Source organism: Pseudorca crassidens, chromosome 19 (genome assembly GCF_039906515.1).
Source record: "Pseudorca crassidens isolate mPseCra1 chromosome 19, mPseCra1.hap1, whole genome shotgun sequence".
Lineage (NCBI taxonomy): Eukaryota > Metazoa > Chordata > Mammalia > Artiodactyla > Delphinidae > Pseudorca > Pseudorca crassidens.
In genome coordinates this window covers 5,343,160-5,361,841 of record NC_090314.1, presented here as the reverse complement: position 1 = coordinate 5,361,841, position 18,682 = coordinate 5,343,160, and the positions used below count along the sequence as shown (strand labels likewise).

General features: G+C 45.2%; 1 protein-coding gene across 6 annotated transcripts in view; it reads right to left on the bottom strand.

Moving 5' to 3' along the window:
- Positions 1–1,712: 1,712 nt before the first annotated feature.
- The window catches only part of PIGL (phosphatidylinositol glycan anchor biosynthesis class L), a 64,706-nt gene continuing 47,736 nt past the window's right edge, over positions 1,713–18,682 (bottom strand). For 2 of the 6 annotated variants that reach the window (XM_067715497.1, XM_067715501.1), the window contains 3 exons: positions 17,162–17,193; positions 15,576–15,709; positions 12,970–13,196 (listed from right to left, as the gene is read on the bottom strand). In XM_067715497.1, coding sequence (XP_067571598.1) covers positions 13,098–13,196; positions 15,576–15,709; positions 17,162–17,193 — 265 coding nt within the window. In that variant the 3' untranslated portion in view covers positions 12,970–13,097. Of the gene's footprint in view, positions 13,197–14,579; positions 15,108–15,575; positions 15,710–17,161; positions 17,194–18,682 lie in introns of those variants that run through there. The other 4 variants (XM_067715500.1, XM_067715498.1, XM_067715499.1 and 1 more) reach the window with 4 other exon arrangements.

Below are 18,682 nucleotides of genomic sequence, written 5' to 3'. Positions count from 1 at the left end.
GGAGAAGTAGCTGTGGACAGAGGTCCGGGCACAGGGTAAAGCCAGGTCACTCTGGAGGCTTGTGGTGGGAAGAAGCAGTGGGTCAGAAAGATACGTCGAAGCCAACTGCGGACAGTCCTGGATCTTTACCTTACAGGCGTTGGGAAGCCTTTTGACTGGTTCCCTGTCCCCACCCTCTGTGTCTCATGTCACTTCCTGTTATAATCAGTGCTTTTTATTACAAGATGCCTTCCTAAAGCATTCTTCCATTATGAAGTGCTGGGTATATACATAAAGGCAAACGCCTAATAAATAATTGCTCTTTGCTTTAGGAAAGTGAATCATGAAATGATCTGGGACATAGGATAGACCAGAAAAAGGGGTGGGGGGAGGAAATACAGACACACTGGATTTCCGTGTGGTCACCATGTCAGCTGACAGCCGGTTGGAAGGAGCTGGTAAAAAGTTGTATGGGTGAAATGAGTATATCCTGGTGCAGTGAATGTCCCCTCTGACCTGCCTTCCCTCTTGCAACGATATATAAAACACATAGTTTTGTGTCTCTTTAATACTATTTTATTTTTAAAATTTATCTATTTATTTACTTTTGGCTGCGTTGGGTCTTTGTTGCTGTGCGCGGGCTTTCTCTAGTTGCAGCGAGCAGGGGCTACTCTTCGTTGTGGTGCGCGGGCCTCACTGGGGCTACTCTTCGTTGTGGTGCGCGGGCCTCACTGTGGTGTCCTCTCCTGTTGTGGCGCACAGGCTCTAGAGCGCAGACTCAGTAGTGTGGCGCACGGGCTTAGATGCTCCGCGGCATGTGGGATCTTCCTGGACCAGGGCTCCAACCCGTGTCCCTGCTTTGGCAGGTGGACTCTTTTTTTTTTTTTTTTGTGAACTGCCTTTTCTCTCTTTTTTTTTTAACATCTTTATTGGAGTATAATTGCTTTACAATGCAGTGTTAGGTTCTGCTTTATAACAAAGTGAATCAGCTATACATATACATATATCCCCATATCTCTTCCCTCTTGCGTCTCCCTCCCTCCCACCCTCCCTATCCCACCTCTCTAGGTGGTCACAAAGCACCAAGCAGATCTCCCTGTGCTATGCGGCTACTTCCCACTAGCTATTTTACGTCTGGTAGTGTATATATGTCCATGCCTCTCTCTCACTTTGTCCCAGAATACCCTTCCCCCTCCCCATATCCTCAAGTCCATTCCCTAGTAGGTCTGCATCTTTATTCCCGTCTTGCCCTTAGGTTCTTCATGACCTTTTTTTTGCTTGTTTTTTAGATTCCATATATGTGTGTTAGCATACGGTATTTGTTTTTCTCTTTCTGACTTACTTCACTCTGTATGACAGACTCTAGGCCCATCCACCTCACTACAAATAACTCAATTTCGTTTCTTTTTATGGCTGAGTAATATTCCATTGTATATATGTGCCACATCTTCTTTATCCATTCATCTGTCGATGGACACTTAGGTTGCTTCCATGTCCTGGCTATTGTAAATAGTGCTGCAATGAACATTGTGGCATGACTCTTTTTTTTCTTCACACACACACACTGTATTTTATTTTTACAAGAGATAAACTGACACCATTGTAAATGGGTGACCACAGCAAAAGCAATAATGATTGCAATTACCAAACACAAAACACACTCACACTATGTCATAATATTGACATTAAGTCCAGGAATCCTCCACTGTAACAGCTCCTTTACTTTGCAGTGAAAATTGATTTGTATATTTTTTGCCTCTGAGTCCTTGTGGGATTTTTTTTTTTTTTATTCAAACAGAAAGTCACAAAAATTATAGTCATCCTCATCAGTTCACTCAGTCCCATGTAATTAATTTTTTTCATCTTGATCTTTTGTTAGCACTTTTATGAGTTCATCAGTTTTCCATTAGAGTTCTGAAAATGCTTATTCATTCAGTTCAGCAGTATAGTCAGTTACCAGAAACCTGTACTTGTCAGAGTCTTTTCCATGAATTCCTTGAAGATGAAACCCTTTTATAGGAACATATTTGCGAAAGCATCAGGGTACACCCAGAACTGTCTGTAAATGACAAAAGACTTAAAAATGACCACGGTTAAAGATTTGATGAAAGTTCATAATAATGCAATTGACAAGGAAATTTAGTTATTTCTGAGATATACATTTTAAAGTAATAACTAGAATTATGACTTATAACATTATACCAGAACATATGAGATTTTTAGGAATTTCATGTAATGTCTGAAACATTTATATTAACGTATTTCCATACAAGTAACCCAAAGAAAGTTTAGTATTAGTTGTTTTGTTTATTTTTTTATACTGCAGGTTATTAGTCATCAGTTTTACAAACATCAGTGTATACATGTCAATCCCAATTGCCCAATTCAGCACACCACCATCCCCACCCCACCGCGGTTTTCCACCCTTGGTGTCCATACGTTTGTTCTCTACATCTGTGTCTCAACTTCTGCCCTGCAAACCAGCTCATCTGTACCGTTTTTCTAGGTTCCACATACATGTGTTAATATACAATATTTGTTTTTCTCTTTCTGACTTACTTCACTCTGTATGACAGTCTCTAGGTCCGTCCACGTCTCAACAAATGGCTCAATTTCGTTCCTTTTTATGGCTGAGTAATGTTCCATTGTATATATGTACCACAACTTCTTTATCCATTCATTTGTTGATGGGCATTTAGGTTGCTTCCATGACCTGGCTATTGTAAATAGTGCTGCAATGAACATTGAGGTGCATGTGTCTTTTTGAATTATGGTTTTCTCAGGGTATATGCCCAGGAGTGGGATTGCTCGGTCATATGGTAGTTCTATTTGTAGTTTTTTAAGGAATCTCCGTACTGTTCTCCATAGTGGCTATACCAATTCACATTCCCACCAGCAGTGCAAGAGTGTTCCCTTTTCTCCACACCCTCTCCAGCATTTATTGTTTCTAGATTTTTTTGCTGATGGCCATTCTAACTGGTATGAGGTGATACCTCATTGTAGTTTTGATTTGCATTTCTCTAATAATTAGTGATGTTGAGCATCTTTTCACGTGCTCGTTGGCCATCTGTTTGTCTTCTTAGGAGGAATGTCTGTTTAGGTCTTCTGCCCATTTTTGGATTGGGTTGTTTGTTTTTTTGATATTGAGCTGCATGAGCTGCTTGTACATTTTGGAGATTAATCCTTTGTCAGTTGCTTCTTTTGCAAATATTTTCTCCCATTCTGAGGGTTGTCTTTTCACCTTGTTTTGCACAGCTTTGCTGTGCAAAAGCTTTGAAGTTTCATTAGGTCCCATTTGTTTGTTTTTGTTTTTATTTCCATTTCTCTAGGAGTTGGGTCAAAAAGGATCTTGCTGTGATTTATGTCATAGAGTGTTCTGCCTATGTTTTCCTCTAAGAGTTTGATAGTGTCTGGTCTTACATTTAGGTCTCTAATCGATTTTGAGTTTATTTTTGTGTATGGTGTTAGGGAGTGTTCTAATTTCATTCTTTTACATGTAGCTGTCCAGTTTTCCCAGCACCACTTATTGAAGAGGGTGTCTTTTCTCCACTGTATGTTCTTGGGCAGGTGGATTCTTAACCACTGCGCCACCAGGGAAGTCCTTTGTGTCTCTTTAAAAACATAAATGGCATTCTGTACGTTTTGTTCTGCAACTTGCATTTTTGTTTGGTAACATCTTGATCTCATGTCAACATACAAATCCTCATCATTGGCTATTACATAGATTTGCAGAGTATGGGTCTAGTCTACTTAACTTTTTTTTTTTTTAATGGAAATTAGGGTTTCCAGTTTCTGCTTTACAATCAGTGTTGGCAGTGAGCATCCTTTTACAGGCCTCTTTGTACATGTGTATTATTTGAGGCTATAGAAGATGAATTGCTAGGTTGAAGATATGCATATTTTAAACATTAAAAATGCTCAGTTTCCCTCAGAAAGTATATACCAGCCCCTAAAAGGTCCATCAACCCTGTGAATAGCAGTGCCCTCACCAACACCTGATGTTATCAGTCTTTTTACTTGTGACCAATCTGTTGGGTGAAACAGTTTCATTTCTTTATGTTTCCATTTTCCTGATTACCATGAGTTTGAGCATCTTTTATGTTTTTGGACCCATTTTTATTTCCTGTCCTGTAAGTTCTTTGATCACATCCTTTGCCCATTTTTGGGGGGGGGGCTATTTTTTTTTCCATCCACATGTTAAAAAATATTAGTAAATAATGTGTTTCAGATACTATTTTTAAAATTAATTTTTGGTGCTTTGTATGTTCAGGATATAAATCCTGTGATGAATTTTGCAAACATTCTTTTACAGTTTGTCACTGTTCTAACTCTGTTTATTCGGGTTTTAGATTTTGAAGCGCTCAAATTTATCAGTCTTTTCTTTTCTTTTTTCCTTTATGGCATTCTGACTTTTCTGCTTCCTGGCTTTTGTGATTTATATCTCGTTTGGGAATACCTTCCTATCGAGCTTATAAACTAGATTTTCTTCTACTGCTCTCATAGTTTTTTGGTGCCTTTTTAGTTTTGTTTTAACATATAGCTCTTTAATCTGGATTTTTTTTTTTCTGAGTGGTTTTCATTTTTAATTTTTGTCTGTAGTATGAGGTTGGGGTTCAGCTCCCCACCCTCAAAATGGATAACCACTGACTGCATTGGCCCTTCCACTGACTAATCCATCCATTCCTTACTGATTTAAAATATATGTTCTAGATGAGTTTGTTTCTGGACACTACTTTTTTTTAAAAAATTTATTTTTCTATAGTCCCACAGTTAACAAAGCATTTTAAATCCCTAAAGTTTAATGATGTGCTTTAAGAAACCTGATAGAATAAATCTTCCTGATTATTCTTTTTTGATTATTTTGTCTTCCAGATGAATTTTAGAATTAGTGTATCGAGTACCATATAAAATCCTGTTCGGATATTGATTGAGAGCGTGCTGAGTTTATAAATTAATTGTTGGGGGGGGAGGGGACAGGCTTCTTTACAATACTCAGTTTTATCCTCTGGGGAAGTGTGACATCTCACCAGTTGGTTTTGTTCCTCTCGGCTCCTCTGTCAAGCTTCCTGCTCTTCTCCATGTGGCAGCCGTGTAGATGGCGCATCCTGTGTTAGGTTTATTCCTGGATGTCTTATGGTTTTTGGCCGTCCTTGTGAACGGGATCTCTTCTCCACTTTGCAGTTGGTTATTGCTGGTGGGGAGGAATGCTGTTGTCTCTGGTACGTTACATTTTACCTGGCTACTTGTTGAGCTTCTGGTGACTTTCTAAGCCAGCCTCCTGGAAGCACCCCTCGGCAGTGAGGTCGCCGGGCGGGCCCCCGGCAGGAGACACCCGGCTTCAGCCTCCTGAGCTGTCTGTCATCTTAGATGTTGGTATTTTCCCACATGCTTGGGGCTCAGAGAAGGCAAGAGTGTGATGCTGGCTAGAAGGAGCTCTGGCTAAGACTGTGCCTTGGAACATTAGATGCTGTCGATAGCAGCCTGGCACCTGTCGCTTCCTTTTGGTCGCGGCCAGGAAGCTGCCTCTCACGTGACAGTCCCACGCATGCCCCGTGGAGGAATCTGAAGGCATCTGTGTTACAGCTTTGTTGTACATCTTCTGAATTCCTAAAGGAAGGCAACAGTCCTAAACATGGCAGGAACTTCCAAAAGACAAGTTCAACTAGCTGTGGTGGGTGGAAATCCAAGCTCTGGGATTCCCCCAGGATTCTTTCTTTCCTGAAATCAACCCTCACCCCTTTAAGGCCCGGGTCACGGACCGGTGCTGCTTTTGTGACTGAGGAGGTGCTCGGGGACGGTCTGTGGACCCCTAGCTCGCCCTCTGTTGCTCCCCTCGGGCGGGGAGAGCAGCCCTGGCGCTGGGACACAGCCGTTGGTCGGGGCCCAGGCTGGCAGATGGCTTCCGGGAGAGCACGTTTCTGCTGTTCCTGGTGGCTTCCTTTCAGGCAGCAAGGCTGCCACCGTGATCATTCATATGGAGTAGACCTAGGTCGGTGGGAGGAACGACCCTCAGCAATTCCGCGCTCATAGACTCTGATGAACCCTGTAGGTCACTGGGATCCTTTCCCTTGAAGACCTCACCGCTCTCAAACTCCTCAAGACCTTCCCCCAGGGGCACTGGGTCAGACCCCGTGTTGTCCAGCTTTTAATTACTGAAGTTGACTACACTTCATGTAGATTTTCCTGGTAATACTGTCCACGAGGGATGGGAGCCCCTGGCAGGGGTGCCTGTAGGATTCAAACTTGACCAAGACCTTAACACTCTGATCAAACCAGAACCATGTTTCTGCTGCCCGACCTCTGTGGGCCCAAGAGCATAAATGTCCTGTTCTGTCCGTCCCTCCACACAGTTTGACTGGCTCACTTTTCTCAGGATTCACTGACTTTACACGATAGGCTGGTCGGGTGGTCTCCAGCGTACGGTGTGCTCCCTCCAGGAAGTGCTCAAGAGGGTCCATTATGGGTGGGAAGAAAACGTTAGAACTCCTATTTATCCATTAAAATTTTTTTTTCCGTATGTTTTATAATGTGCACTTAGAATGTATACATTATTGAAAACTCAGAAGTCGGGAGATCATTGCTGTAGCCGCTTGATTCTGTTCTCCCTCTGATCAGTGCTGCACATCAAACAACTGTCTGTGCATCTCTGTACGAGTTTCTACTTCCCAAGGATAAGTGCACGTGGAGTCCAGGGATATGTACATTTTAAAGATTTCTGACGTACTGATTTCCAGAAGATTCCACCATCTTCTGTTTGCCCCAGCAGCATATATGTGTCCATTCCCTCACCTACAGAACACTGGGCGTTACTATTGATAGACATCTTTGCAAATTAGATAAGTGAAAATGGCATTTTCATATAATCTGTGTTCCTTTAGTTAGTAGTGGGATTTTTTTCACATTTATTTCGTGTGTGTGTGTTTGTGAGAGAGAGAGAGAGAGAGAGAGAGAGAGAATAAGAGGGAGAGAGGGGGCAGACCTATTCATGTCCTCTGCCCTGGAAAACTCCTACTTTAATCCAATCACCACCTTCAGTGAAAAATAGATTTTCATCTTTGCCTTAATTTGTAGCCACTACTGAGGTTGAATAGTTTTTCCTGTTTAATGGCCATTTAGATTTCCTCTTTCATGAATTTTCCATCCTTAATCCATTTTCCTTTTGGGATGTTTTCTTATCAATCTTTATATATTTGGGCTATTAACACATCTGTGATACCTGTTAATTTCAGAAACCTGTGAAATATCTGTTTTTTTCCTTTACTCCTTTTGTGAGTTTCCAGCCTGGCTTTGTAAGGGCTGCCCCATTCCAAGGTATATATGCATTTAGAGTCTCCCAAGTTTCTTAAACAATATTTTAATTGTTTTGATTTTTATGTATAAATCTGTAATGCATGTACAGTGTGTTTCTGTACTTGGTATAAAGTATGGAGTCTTTGTCTTCTTACAAATGCCTGACCAGCCATCCTGAAACAATTTATTCAATGTTTCTCCACTGAGTTAAAATGCCCCCTCTACTGTACAGTAGCTCTCATATAATATGGATCTGTTTCTGGATTTTCTCTTCTGTCCAACATCTGTGTACTCCTTTGCTTGTATCGTACTGTTTTGGTTGCCATGGGTTTATAAGTTTTAATGTATAGAAAGGCAGGTCCCATATCTGCATTGTTTTTAATGTGTATAGTTTGGCTGTTCTTGGACATCTCCTCTTCTAATATATTTTCAAAAATAATTTTATCCAAGTCCAGAGATAATCTATTGAGTTTCTGACTGCAACTACATTAAATTTATATGTTGGGCTTCCCTGGTGGCGCAGTGGTTGAGAGTCCGCCTGCCGATGCAGGGGACACGGGTTCGTGCCCCGGTCCGGGAAGTTCCCACATGCCGTGGAGCGGCTGGGCCCGTGAGCCATGGCCGCTGAGCCTGCACGTCCGGAGCCTGTGCTCCGCAACGGGAGAGGCCACAACGGTGAGAGGTCCACGTACCGCAAAAAAAAAAAAAAAAAAAATTTATATGTTAACTTTGTAAGAATGGGAATTGATGAATATAACATGTAAATATATAAGTTTAGAAATTGGAACTTGTACATACCATATATATTTGGTGCTTTTCAGTTTATTTATTAACTTTGTAAGGATTTTATATTAAATCTCTCTATCAGGGAACGTGGTACAGTTCTCCATTTATTCAGGTCTTGTTTTATGTCCTGCATTAAATTTTTTTTTAACTTTTAAAAACTATATTTAAAAGAAAAGCAGTAAGCACTAAAACTGGGTTAACGTACAAATAAGATTTGTACTCTGCAGGATTTACTAGGCTAGCAGGTTAGGTGAGTATCACCAGGCTCAGAGAGCGATGCCAGCTTTATCATGTGCGTATACTTAGAGTAAGCTAGAACATTTTAATGCAGTATTATTTCTTGAATATAATTCATGCACCATAAAATGTACCTTTTAATGCGTAGAATTCAGCGATTTTTATCTATTCCCAAGTCTGTCCAGCCTTCACCACTGCCAAATACAGAACACTGCACGTCCCCAAAAGGATCCCCGCACTCCTCAGCAATCACTCCTTTTCCCCACCCCCTGGAAAACACCAATCTACTTTCTGTCTCTGTGGATTTGCCCGTCCTGGACATTTTATATAAGTGGATTTGTACAGTAGATGGCCTTTTGTGCCTAGCTTATTTTACTGAGCATAATGTTTTTCAGAGTTCATCCTCGCTATAGCATGTGTCAAACACTTCATTTCTTTTTATGGCTGAATAATACACAAAATGCCGTATTTATCTTTTCATCAGTTGATGGACATTTGGGTTGTTTCCACTTTTGGGCTGTTATGGATAATGCTGCTACGAACACTCGTGCACAAGTTTTTGTACGGACACGTTTTCAGTTTTCTTGGGTGTATACCTAGGAGTGGAATTGCTGGGTCTGATGGTAAATCTTTAAGTGACTGAGGAAGAGCGAAACTGTTCTCCACGGCAGCTGCACCGTTTTACATTCCCACCAGTCATGTTCGAGGGTTCCATTTCTCCATATGCTCACCAACACTTGTTATTGTCTGTGTTAGTTTGTTTTAATCACTGCCTTTCTACTGGGTGTGAAATAGTATCTCATTGCATTTTTTTGTTTTGTTTTGTTTTTGTTTTTTGGCTGTGCCGGGTCTTAGTTGTGGCTCGCGGGATCTCTTGTTGTGGCGCGCGGGCTTCTCTCTATTTGTGGCGTGCGGCTTTTCTCTTCTCTAGTTGTGGCACGCAGGCTTAGTTGCCCCGCCACATGTGGGATCTTAGTTCCCCAACCAGGGATCAAACCCGTGTCCCCTGCATTGGAAGGCAGATTCTGTACCACTGGACCAACAGGGAAGTCCCCTCATTGTGGTTTTGATAGACATTTCCTAATGACTAATGATGTTCTTGTGCTCATTGGCCGTTTGAAAATCTTGGATAAATGTATATTCAGGTCTTTTGCCCATCTTTTAATTAGGTTGTCTTTTTGTTGTTGAGTTGTTTATATATTCTGGATACTAGGTCCTTATCAGATATTTGATTTGCCAATACTTTTTCCCATTTCACTTTTTAAAAAAAATTAATTTATTTATTTTATTTATTTATTTTTGGCTGCGTTGGGTCTTCATTGCTGTGCGTGGGCTTTCTCTAGTTGCAGTGAGCGGGGGCTACTCTTCGTTGCTGTGAGCAGGCTTCTCATTGCGGTGTCTTCTCTTGTTGCGAGCTCAGGCTCTGGGCGCGCAGGCTCAGTAGTTGTGGCTCGCAGGCTCTCTAGAGTCCCGGCTCAGTAGTTGTGGCACACAGGCTTAGTTGCTCCGTGGCACGTGGGATCTTCCCGGACCAGGGCTCAAACCCGTGTCTCCTGCATTGGCAGACGGACTCTTAACCACTGTGCCACCAGGGAAGCCTCCATTTCACTTTCTTGATAGTGTCTTTTGATGTACAAAGGTTTCTATTTTTTCTTTTGTTGCTTGTGCTGTTGGTATCATATTTAAGAAACTGTTGCCTAATCCAAGGTCACAAAGATTAACATTTGTGTTTTCTTCTAAGAGTTCTAGTTTTAGCTCTTAAATTTAGGTCTTTGTAGTAGCTTTTAAAATTGGGGCATGTGAGTCTTACAACTTGGTTCTTTTTTTAAGATGGTTTGGCTTCTGAGGCTCTTGCAATTCCATATTGTTTTAGGATCAATTTGTCAGTTTCTGCAAAAAAGATAGCTGGAATTTTAATAGTGATTATAAAATTATACAGATCGGGGCTTCCCTGGTGGCGCAGTGGTTGAGAGTCCCCCTGCCGATGCAGGGGACGCGGGTTCGTGCCCCGGTCCGGGAAGATCCCACATGCCGCGGAGCGGCTGGGCCCGTGAGCCATGGCCGCTGAGCCTGCGCGTCCAGAGCCTGTGCTCCGCAACGGGAGAGGCCGCAACAGTGAGAGGCCCGCGTACCGCAAAAAAAAAAAAAAAATTTAGACAGATCTTATATCTTTTATGTTGAGCTTATTCCTAGGTATTTTATAGTTCTTGAAGTTGATGAGAATGGGATTTTTTCCCCCGTTTTCATTTCTGTCACATTATTGCCAATTAAAGACAGTCTATTGATTTTTGTAAAGATACCTATTATCCAGCTGCCTTACCAGATTCCCTCATTTAGTAGATTTTATGGACATCTCTTGGGTTTCTAAACACAGCTGTCTCTTCTAATACTTATATCAGTTATTTTCTTGTTCTGTCCTACTTCGTCAGCTTCACCCTTCAGAGCAACCTTGATAATCACGACGGTGGCAGCTTACCTTTCTACCTTGTCCACTTGGTTTTAGGTGCTAGATTTTGGTAAACAGTCTGTATTATATTTACTCTATTCTTTTTTCCTATTTTTCTTGAAGGTTGTTATTAGGCATAGTGACTGAATTTTGTTATCTTTCGGCGCCTGTGCGTAGAATATGGTTTTTCTTCTTAATTTGTTGATGTAATGAATTATGTTGATGGATTCCCCAAAGTGGAACCATTCTTACACTCTGGAATAATACCCTGCTTGGTCATGGAGTCGTAATTCTTTTGATGCACTGCTGGATTCAGTTTGCTAATATTTTCTTTTATACTTTTGCATCTATATTCACAAATAAAATTGTCAGGGGTTTTTTTGGTGCTATTTCATGTTTTGTTATCTTGTCTGTGAATTGGAGTACTTTTCTATTTTATGCTCTAAATAATATTGGAATTATTTTTAGATAGCTGCAAAACCATCTAGACTAGGAATCTTTAAAAAATCTGTTATAATTACCTTTCTAATTTCTTCTGTGGTTATTGGGTCTGTTCCCTTTCACTTTTTAAGTCAATTGTATTCATGTAAAGTCCCATTAATAAGGTGCCCACCATTGGATATAATCCAGTTCTTGTTCCCTAGTTCCTATTCTCAAATGTGGGTGGCCAAAGCTGTACTGGGGGTGTGGGTGTGGAAGGGGGTTTGGAGGCGACCCCCAGATGGGACTCTCTCAGTTTAAGGAGAGCGTTTTTTACTTTGCAAGGGCTCAACAAAAGCAGCAGTGTGCAGCTCTCCAGTGGACGGAGACAGCCACCACGCCAGCCTCAGTCCGTTGGGGGTCCAGCCCCTTGCAGAGCCTGGCTCCTCTGCCTCTCCCCACTGCTGCCATGCCTTTGGTCGCGAGCATCTTGCTGCACAGGTGTCCCTCCCTCACTCCTAGACGCGGCCAAGAAAGCAGGACAGCCACCTGCCCAGGAACGCTGACCTCCTTCAGGTCTTGGGTGCACTAGCTTGATGCTGAGTCCTGGGAAGATTAAAAAAACTGGTTGTCACTCATCTTGCAGTGATGCAACCCTGCATTTTATGGGATTGAAGTGTTTGGACCCTATCTGTGACATTATGGTAGGGTCTGGCGGTGGTCCAACATGTACTCGGAAGTCATCCATTTCCTTTCGGTTTTCAGTTTTGTTGTCCTGGACTGTGCAGGACTCCTATAGTTTTCCCAGTCTCTTCCATTTTTGTGGCTGTCCTATCCATTCTGTTCCCAGTAACGGCACATTTGTCTTCTCTCTTTCTGAATTGGAGCTTCCCCTCTTTGGGCCACTTCCTGGACCACCAGCTGGACTCGGAATAGCTTCCAAGCCAGACCCCTTGCTGCCCTTTTATTTGTAGCACCATTTTAGGACATAGGTTCCTGAGTGTTAAGCTCCAGATCTCTCTTCCTATTTCCTGCTTCTCCCAAAAGACTGATAGTGAGATATTTGATTGTATGCCGTTAAACGGACATGTCTTCCCTAGATTCAAATCTGATATGTAGGCCACGAAGATAAATCCAAGGAATTATGGTTGAACTAATTCAGTATAGAGCATTCTTCTTTTTTTAAATTAATTAATTTATTTAATTAATTAATTTGTCTGCACTGGGTCTTTGTTGCTGCACTGGGCTTTTCTCTAGTTGAGGCGAGCGGGGGCCACTTTTTGCTGCGCTGCGTGGGCTTCTCATTGCGGTGGCTTCTCTTGTTGTGGAGCACGGGCTCTAGACGCATGGGCTCCAGAGCACAGGCTCAGTAGGTATGGCGCACGGACTTAGTTGCTCCGCGGCATGTGGGATCTTCCCGGACCAGGGCTCGAACCTGCGTCCCCTGCATTGGCAGGCGGATTCCTAACCACTGCACCACCAAGGAAGCCCTAGACCATTCTTTTGTGTGTGTTTATGTCTGATGAGGCTGCTTTGGAAACAACGTAAAAATACATTGCATTTAAGAAGGGATTTCAGAGCACTTTACATTCATTTACGACAATTGCGTGTCTGTGTTAGGGGGTTGACATACATTGTGCTTTATGTAAACTGTCTTGCACAAGAGCTTGAGAAGCCTGCAGGGTGGCTGTTGTCCTCGGGTGGTGTGTGTTCCGGTGGTTGTGGATTTGCTCCCCACAGGAAGAAGCTCAATTCTGGACAGCCCGGTGGCCTGCAGGGCCTCCCTTTCCTTAGAGGCCGGGCAGCTTAGAGGAGAGGGGCCGGGACTCAGTCTTATGCTGGGATCTCCTTGTCTCAGGGAGATGAGCCGCTCCAGACACACCCTGGGCTCCCTGGCCATTTTTCTCTCTGTTCCTTGGGTCTGAGAGCCCTTCCTGGCTCAGAGGAAGTGCAGAGAGTTGATTCTCATGTACCGGGAGAAGAGCACGTAGAGGTGGCGGAACCAGAGCAGCTGGCTGCGGTGGCAGGACATGGCTCTCTGGAAGAATCAGAGGACCGGTCGTGAGTGCTGGCGCCGGTGGTTGGTTGTTTTCACTCTGCTTCCTCTCCTTCAGGCCTCCTCCCACCCACATACTGCAAGCTATGGCCTGATCTGGCTTCTGCTGTGCCCTTCGAACCCCTCTGGATTGGACTCCCCCTCCCGTCTCCTGATACCCGATGGGATAACAGCAGAGGATGCTGATGCAGCCGAGCACTACCTCAGTTTAACAACCCTGTGAGTAAAGGACTATTATTATTGCTTTTTTTTTTTTTTTTAACAGATGAGGAAACTGATTCATCAGTCTCAAATAGCAAGTAGGGAGTAAAGCTGAGATCGAACCCAGAGCCATCTGGTTGACTGTGGAGCCTACATTCTTAATCCCTGGCTCCACTACCCTGCATATATAACTCGTATAGGGCTGTTTTGTGCCCAGACGCCTATGGATTAGGCAAGCTGGGTAATTACAGTCACTCTTAGAAGAAGAAGAAAAGGAATAGTACCCATATGTACTGGCTCTCCCTGCCATGCAGTGGGGGAAACGTTATCCTGTTATTCAGATCCAGTGTAGCTCAGTCTTTAAACAGAATAGATCATAACAACTGATTTAACTAGATGTAACCTATATAAATGGTTCCTGTTTTTCTCTAAGTACCATAATTAATGCTTATAATCTAAGCTAATATCATTGCAAACCTCTACGTAAAAAACTCATTTTATATTCACTATTGGAACATCCGTGGCTTAGGGATGTAAACACCCCTGTGATGCCTGCAAGCTTTAAGTTGATAAAGAGAATTATCACCATATTCAGGCAAAATATTACATAGCATGGTTTCAACAGGAAGTACAACTAAAATTTTTAAATAAAAATGACTTTCAGAAACAAAATGGATGTGTGAACTCACAGAATAATGTTTCAGTTTTGAAGACCATAGTGAGAATAAAAGGCTCATTTTAGAAAAACGTTGAGGGAAGATAGGAACTCTGTGGTCCAAACACACTTGTCTACTTGTGAGAGATTCCGAGTCACAGGGGCTTCCCACATCCTGCTGCCCAGGTGGCCAATTTTGTAGATTCCCTCGTCTTTCAGTGGCTGCAGCACCCACTCAATAAGATGGGCGCTTACAGTAATTATATATTTATGGCCAGTTTGGCTTTTTACAAGCTTTTCTTCCTATTACTTTTCGTTCAAAAATTTCAAAGGAATACTGCAAAATATCAAAATTGTTTCTATTTCCTCCCTACTTTTGGAACATTTTCACTACGTGAGTTTCAAAACTATGATTTTTCTGATTATATAGTACCATATCATTCACCTGCTAAATAATCTTAGCTCCTTTTTTGGGCCTCATAAATTATACTAGTGAACATTCTTGTACATCAGTCTCTGGACACAACTTTATTTCTTTAGGATAAAATTCTGGAAATAAAAATTAGTGGGTCAGAGAAAGTATAGATTTATTGATATATTGCTCTGCAACCCGCTTGTGTCTACTTAACGTATTAAGAACTTCAGAAGGTAAGTACAACTTCTGGGAAGACTTCTGATATTTACTACTGTTGCTTCCCAGAAAATGATAGCCATTTACACACCTATGTCATTTAACGGCTCAACATGGGTTCTAGCCTTTGAACCTTTCCACTTGGATAGCAGAAATGGAAAGGGTCAAGGCTAGAACTCCTCAGCAGCCTCTCAGACCACCTGCCCCACCGACCACCAAGAGTCTTCACCAGGAGGGCCTCGCCGGGCCTGACTCCTCAGCCGGCAACCCGTGGTCAGCCCCAGTGGCTCTTTACAGAGGCTCCTGGCAGGTCTGAGTTCCTCTTGGCTCAAGCTGGGAGCACTGGTCCACGTGTAGCAGGGAAAAACCGGTAAATCGAGATGTCCAGCCGTAAGGGGTGTGTGACCTATTTTATGGTGCGCCCATGCCATGGAACACAGGCAGGCGTTACAATGTGAGCACCTAATAACCCTGGAGAAAATGGTCGTGATGTTGCCAAAGTAGGTTTCCAATAAGCAGGCTCTGTGCCCCCCGCTCTAAATGCTTGTGCATGAATACTCTTCATGGAGGGCGCATATACTGTCAAGAGTGGCTACCCCTGAGGGGTGGGCTTGCAGGCAGTGGGGTTTCTTCTCTTCTGTATTTCCAGATTTTCTACACTGAGCCTGTATTGTTAATTGCCTTTTTTCCAGCACATATTATTTCTATAATCAGAAGAAAATGTGCAAGTCCCTGGTCTGCAGCTCCCAGGGTCTGGCTGCGGGCCAGCTCTGGGGACAGAACTGCTGTGGAAGGCCTCGGTGAGGGGCTTTGAAGAGCCAGGGACGGGGCGCAGACCTGGGGGGGAGCGCAGGGGTGGCGGGGCGGTCCTCACCTGGGCCTGGGCCGCCTCTCGGCGACTGAGCACGAAGAGGGCATCGCGGGCACACAGCAGGGAGCAGGGCAGGTCCAGCAGCGACAGGTACTTGCGCAGCAGGTTCACAGACTGAAGCGTGAGCACTGAGCACCCTGGGGGGCGGGCAGAGCGGAGACTTGCTGCCTCAGGCAGATCTTCCTGGGTGCCCACCCCTTGCTCCGGGCTCAGGGCAGGGCAGTGACAGCAGAGCTGCTCTTTGCCCATCATTCTCACAGATAAGAAGGGTGAAAGGGCCCCAGAACACCTGACGGCCGCCCTCTACCTGCTCTGTGCCCCCAGCAGGGAAGGGTCGGCTGCTAGAGGCTGGGGTCGAGGCCCAGGGAGAGGGGATGCAGATAGGATTTCTGTCCTGGGAGGCCAGAGACCTGGTTCCTGCTCGTCACTAAAGAACTGATGGGCTTGGGGAAGTCCTTTCACCTCTCTGAGCCTCAGTTTCCCCATCTGTATGATGGTGTTGGTCATGAGTGTGGGACCGGCCTGTTTCCCAGGGTTGATACAAGGATCAAACACACTAGGGTCATGTTCCGAAGCCCCCGTGGCACTGCCAGCCAGAAAGGCCATCATTCCATCCCCAGGGTTCTCCTGTGAGGGTGCACATCGTGACAGAAACCAGCTCAGGGAGGTTAAGGGGTGTCGCACAGAAGCTGGCCAAGCGGGTCAGACGCCTTCCTGTGAGTTGGGAAGAGTTTCAGACCCGTCCAGCACCCATGCGTCACCCACAGCCTGGCCAGTTAACTGGGGGATGGGTGTGAGTTTCGGTGGACATCCTGAAAGGATACCAGAGGCGGAACAGACCTGGCCAGGGAGAAACCAGGCAGGTGAGGGGCAAGGCCTAAGGAGGAGGTTAACTTCCTGTGTCAACCCGACTGGGTCCTGGGTGCTCAGATACTTGGCTAAACGTTGTTTCTGGGTGTGTCTGTGTTTCACGTTTGAATTGGATGACTTGGTAAAGCAGAAGGCTTCCCCAGCATGGGTGGGCCTCACCCAATCCATTGAGGGCCCGGACAGAACAGAAGGTGGAGGAAGGGAGGATCCATTCCTGTCTGTCTGACTGCAGAGCAGGACATCGGTCTTCTGCCCCGAGACTGAGATCCACACCCTCGGCTCCCCCGTTCTCAGGCCTCTGGACTCAGGCTGAGTGACGCCCCAGCTCTCCTGGGCCCCCGGCTTGCCGACGGTGGATCCCGAGATCTCTCAGCCTCCGTAATCATGTGAGCCAATTCCTTATTTTATATGTATGTATATAAGTGCACATACCACCATAGCTATCTATCTGTGTGTCCTGTTTGGTTCTGTTTCTCTGGAGAACCCCGACCGCACGCTCCTCCCTCACACCCGGAGGATACTTCCCAGTGGATACAACCTGATTTCGAGACCTGGGGACCCGCCGTGACAGGCACGCTGAGCTGAGTCAGGAGAGTGTGGGCCTGCATCCCCCGACCCCCGCCCTGCCCGGCCTGGCTGAGGGCAGCTCTCTGTATACTTACCAGTTTCACCCTAGAGGGATGGTAACGGTGACCTTTTACAGGAGGGACAGGCCTTACCTTTAGGTAACTTCCCTTGTGCGTGCAGGGTCCTGGAGGAGGGAAAGGACAGGTGACAGTGAGCATCCCTCTGCAGCTAACAGGCAGGGCCTTCAGGGCCACGCCTGCCCCACCCTGGGGTCCCTCCACTGTTGGTTTCTAGGCAGTTTCTTGAGCACAAGTCACCATATAGATTCCCTGGATTCCACACCTTTGGCTACAGCTGAAGGGGCCAGGGTGGGTCCCTTACCCAAGGTCAGCCGATCCGGAGGTGGCCAGTGGCTTATGAAGTGCCCTGGTCCAAGCTTTGCCCAACAGATAGGAAGGTAAGGACAGTGGACTCTGTGAAGTTTTTCTCTTTTGAAATTGAGATGTGAGAGTGGTGGAGAATATTGAAAATGTTAATTGGTGTTTCCTCTCTGATGCCCCTTTCTCCTATTTGACACCCTGCCCCACCCCTTCTGACCGTAGAGGCCCTTCTGTGCTCACTGCCTTAAGAGGAGGGGTGAGGTGGGTCCACCAGCAATGAACTTGTTGTTTTGAAAGCTGAGGGATGGAGGCATGGGGCAGAGTCCCCTCCCCCCACCAACACACAGACACACGCACTCATCCACCAACACACAGACGTACGCACTCATCTGGAAGGGATTGCCCAGAGCAGGAGTTAAAGATGAGAAGCTGGGAGGAAACGGATGAACTTACAGGCCTGACACACACACACACACACACACACACCCGCAGAGCCTGAGAACGGATGAACTTACAGGCCTGACACACACACGCACACACACACACCTGCAGAGCCTGAGGGAACGGATGAACTTACAGGCCTGACACACACACGCACACACACACCCGCAGAGCCTGAGGGAACGGATGAACTTACAGGCCTGACACACACACACACACACACACAAACACACACACACACACACACACCCGCAGAGCCTGAGAACGGATGAACTTACAGGCCTGACACACACACACACACACACACACACCCGCAGAGCCTGAGGGAACGGATGAACTTACAGGCCTGACACACGCACACACACACACCCGCAGAGCCTGAGGGAACGGATGAACTTACCCGCCTGACACACACACACACACACACACACACCCGCAGAGCCTGAGGGAACGGATGAACTTACAGGCCTGACACACACACACACACACACACACACCCGCAGAGCCTGAGGGAACGGATGAACTTACAGGCCTGACACACGCACACACACACACCCGCAGAGCCTGAGGGAACGGATGAACTTACCCGCCTGACACACACACACACACACACACACACCCGCAGAGCCTGAGGGAACGGATGAACTTACAGGCCTGACACACACACACACACACTCACACACACACACCCGCAGAGCCTGAGGGAACGGATGAACTTACAGGCCACACACACACACACACACACCCGCAGAGCCTGAGGGAATGGATGAACTTACAGGCCACACACACACACACACACACACACACACACACACACACGCAGAGCCTGAGGGAACGGATGAACTTACAGGC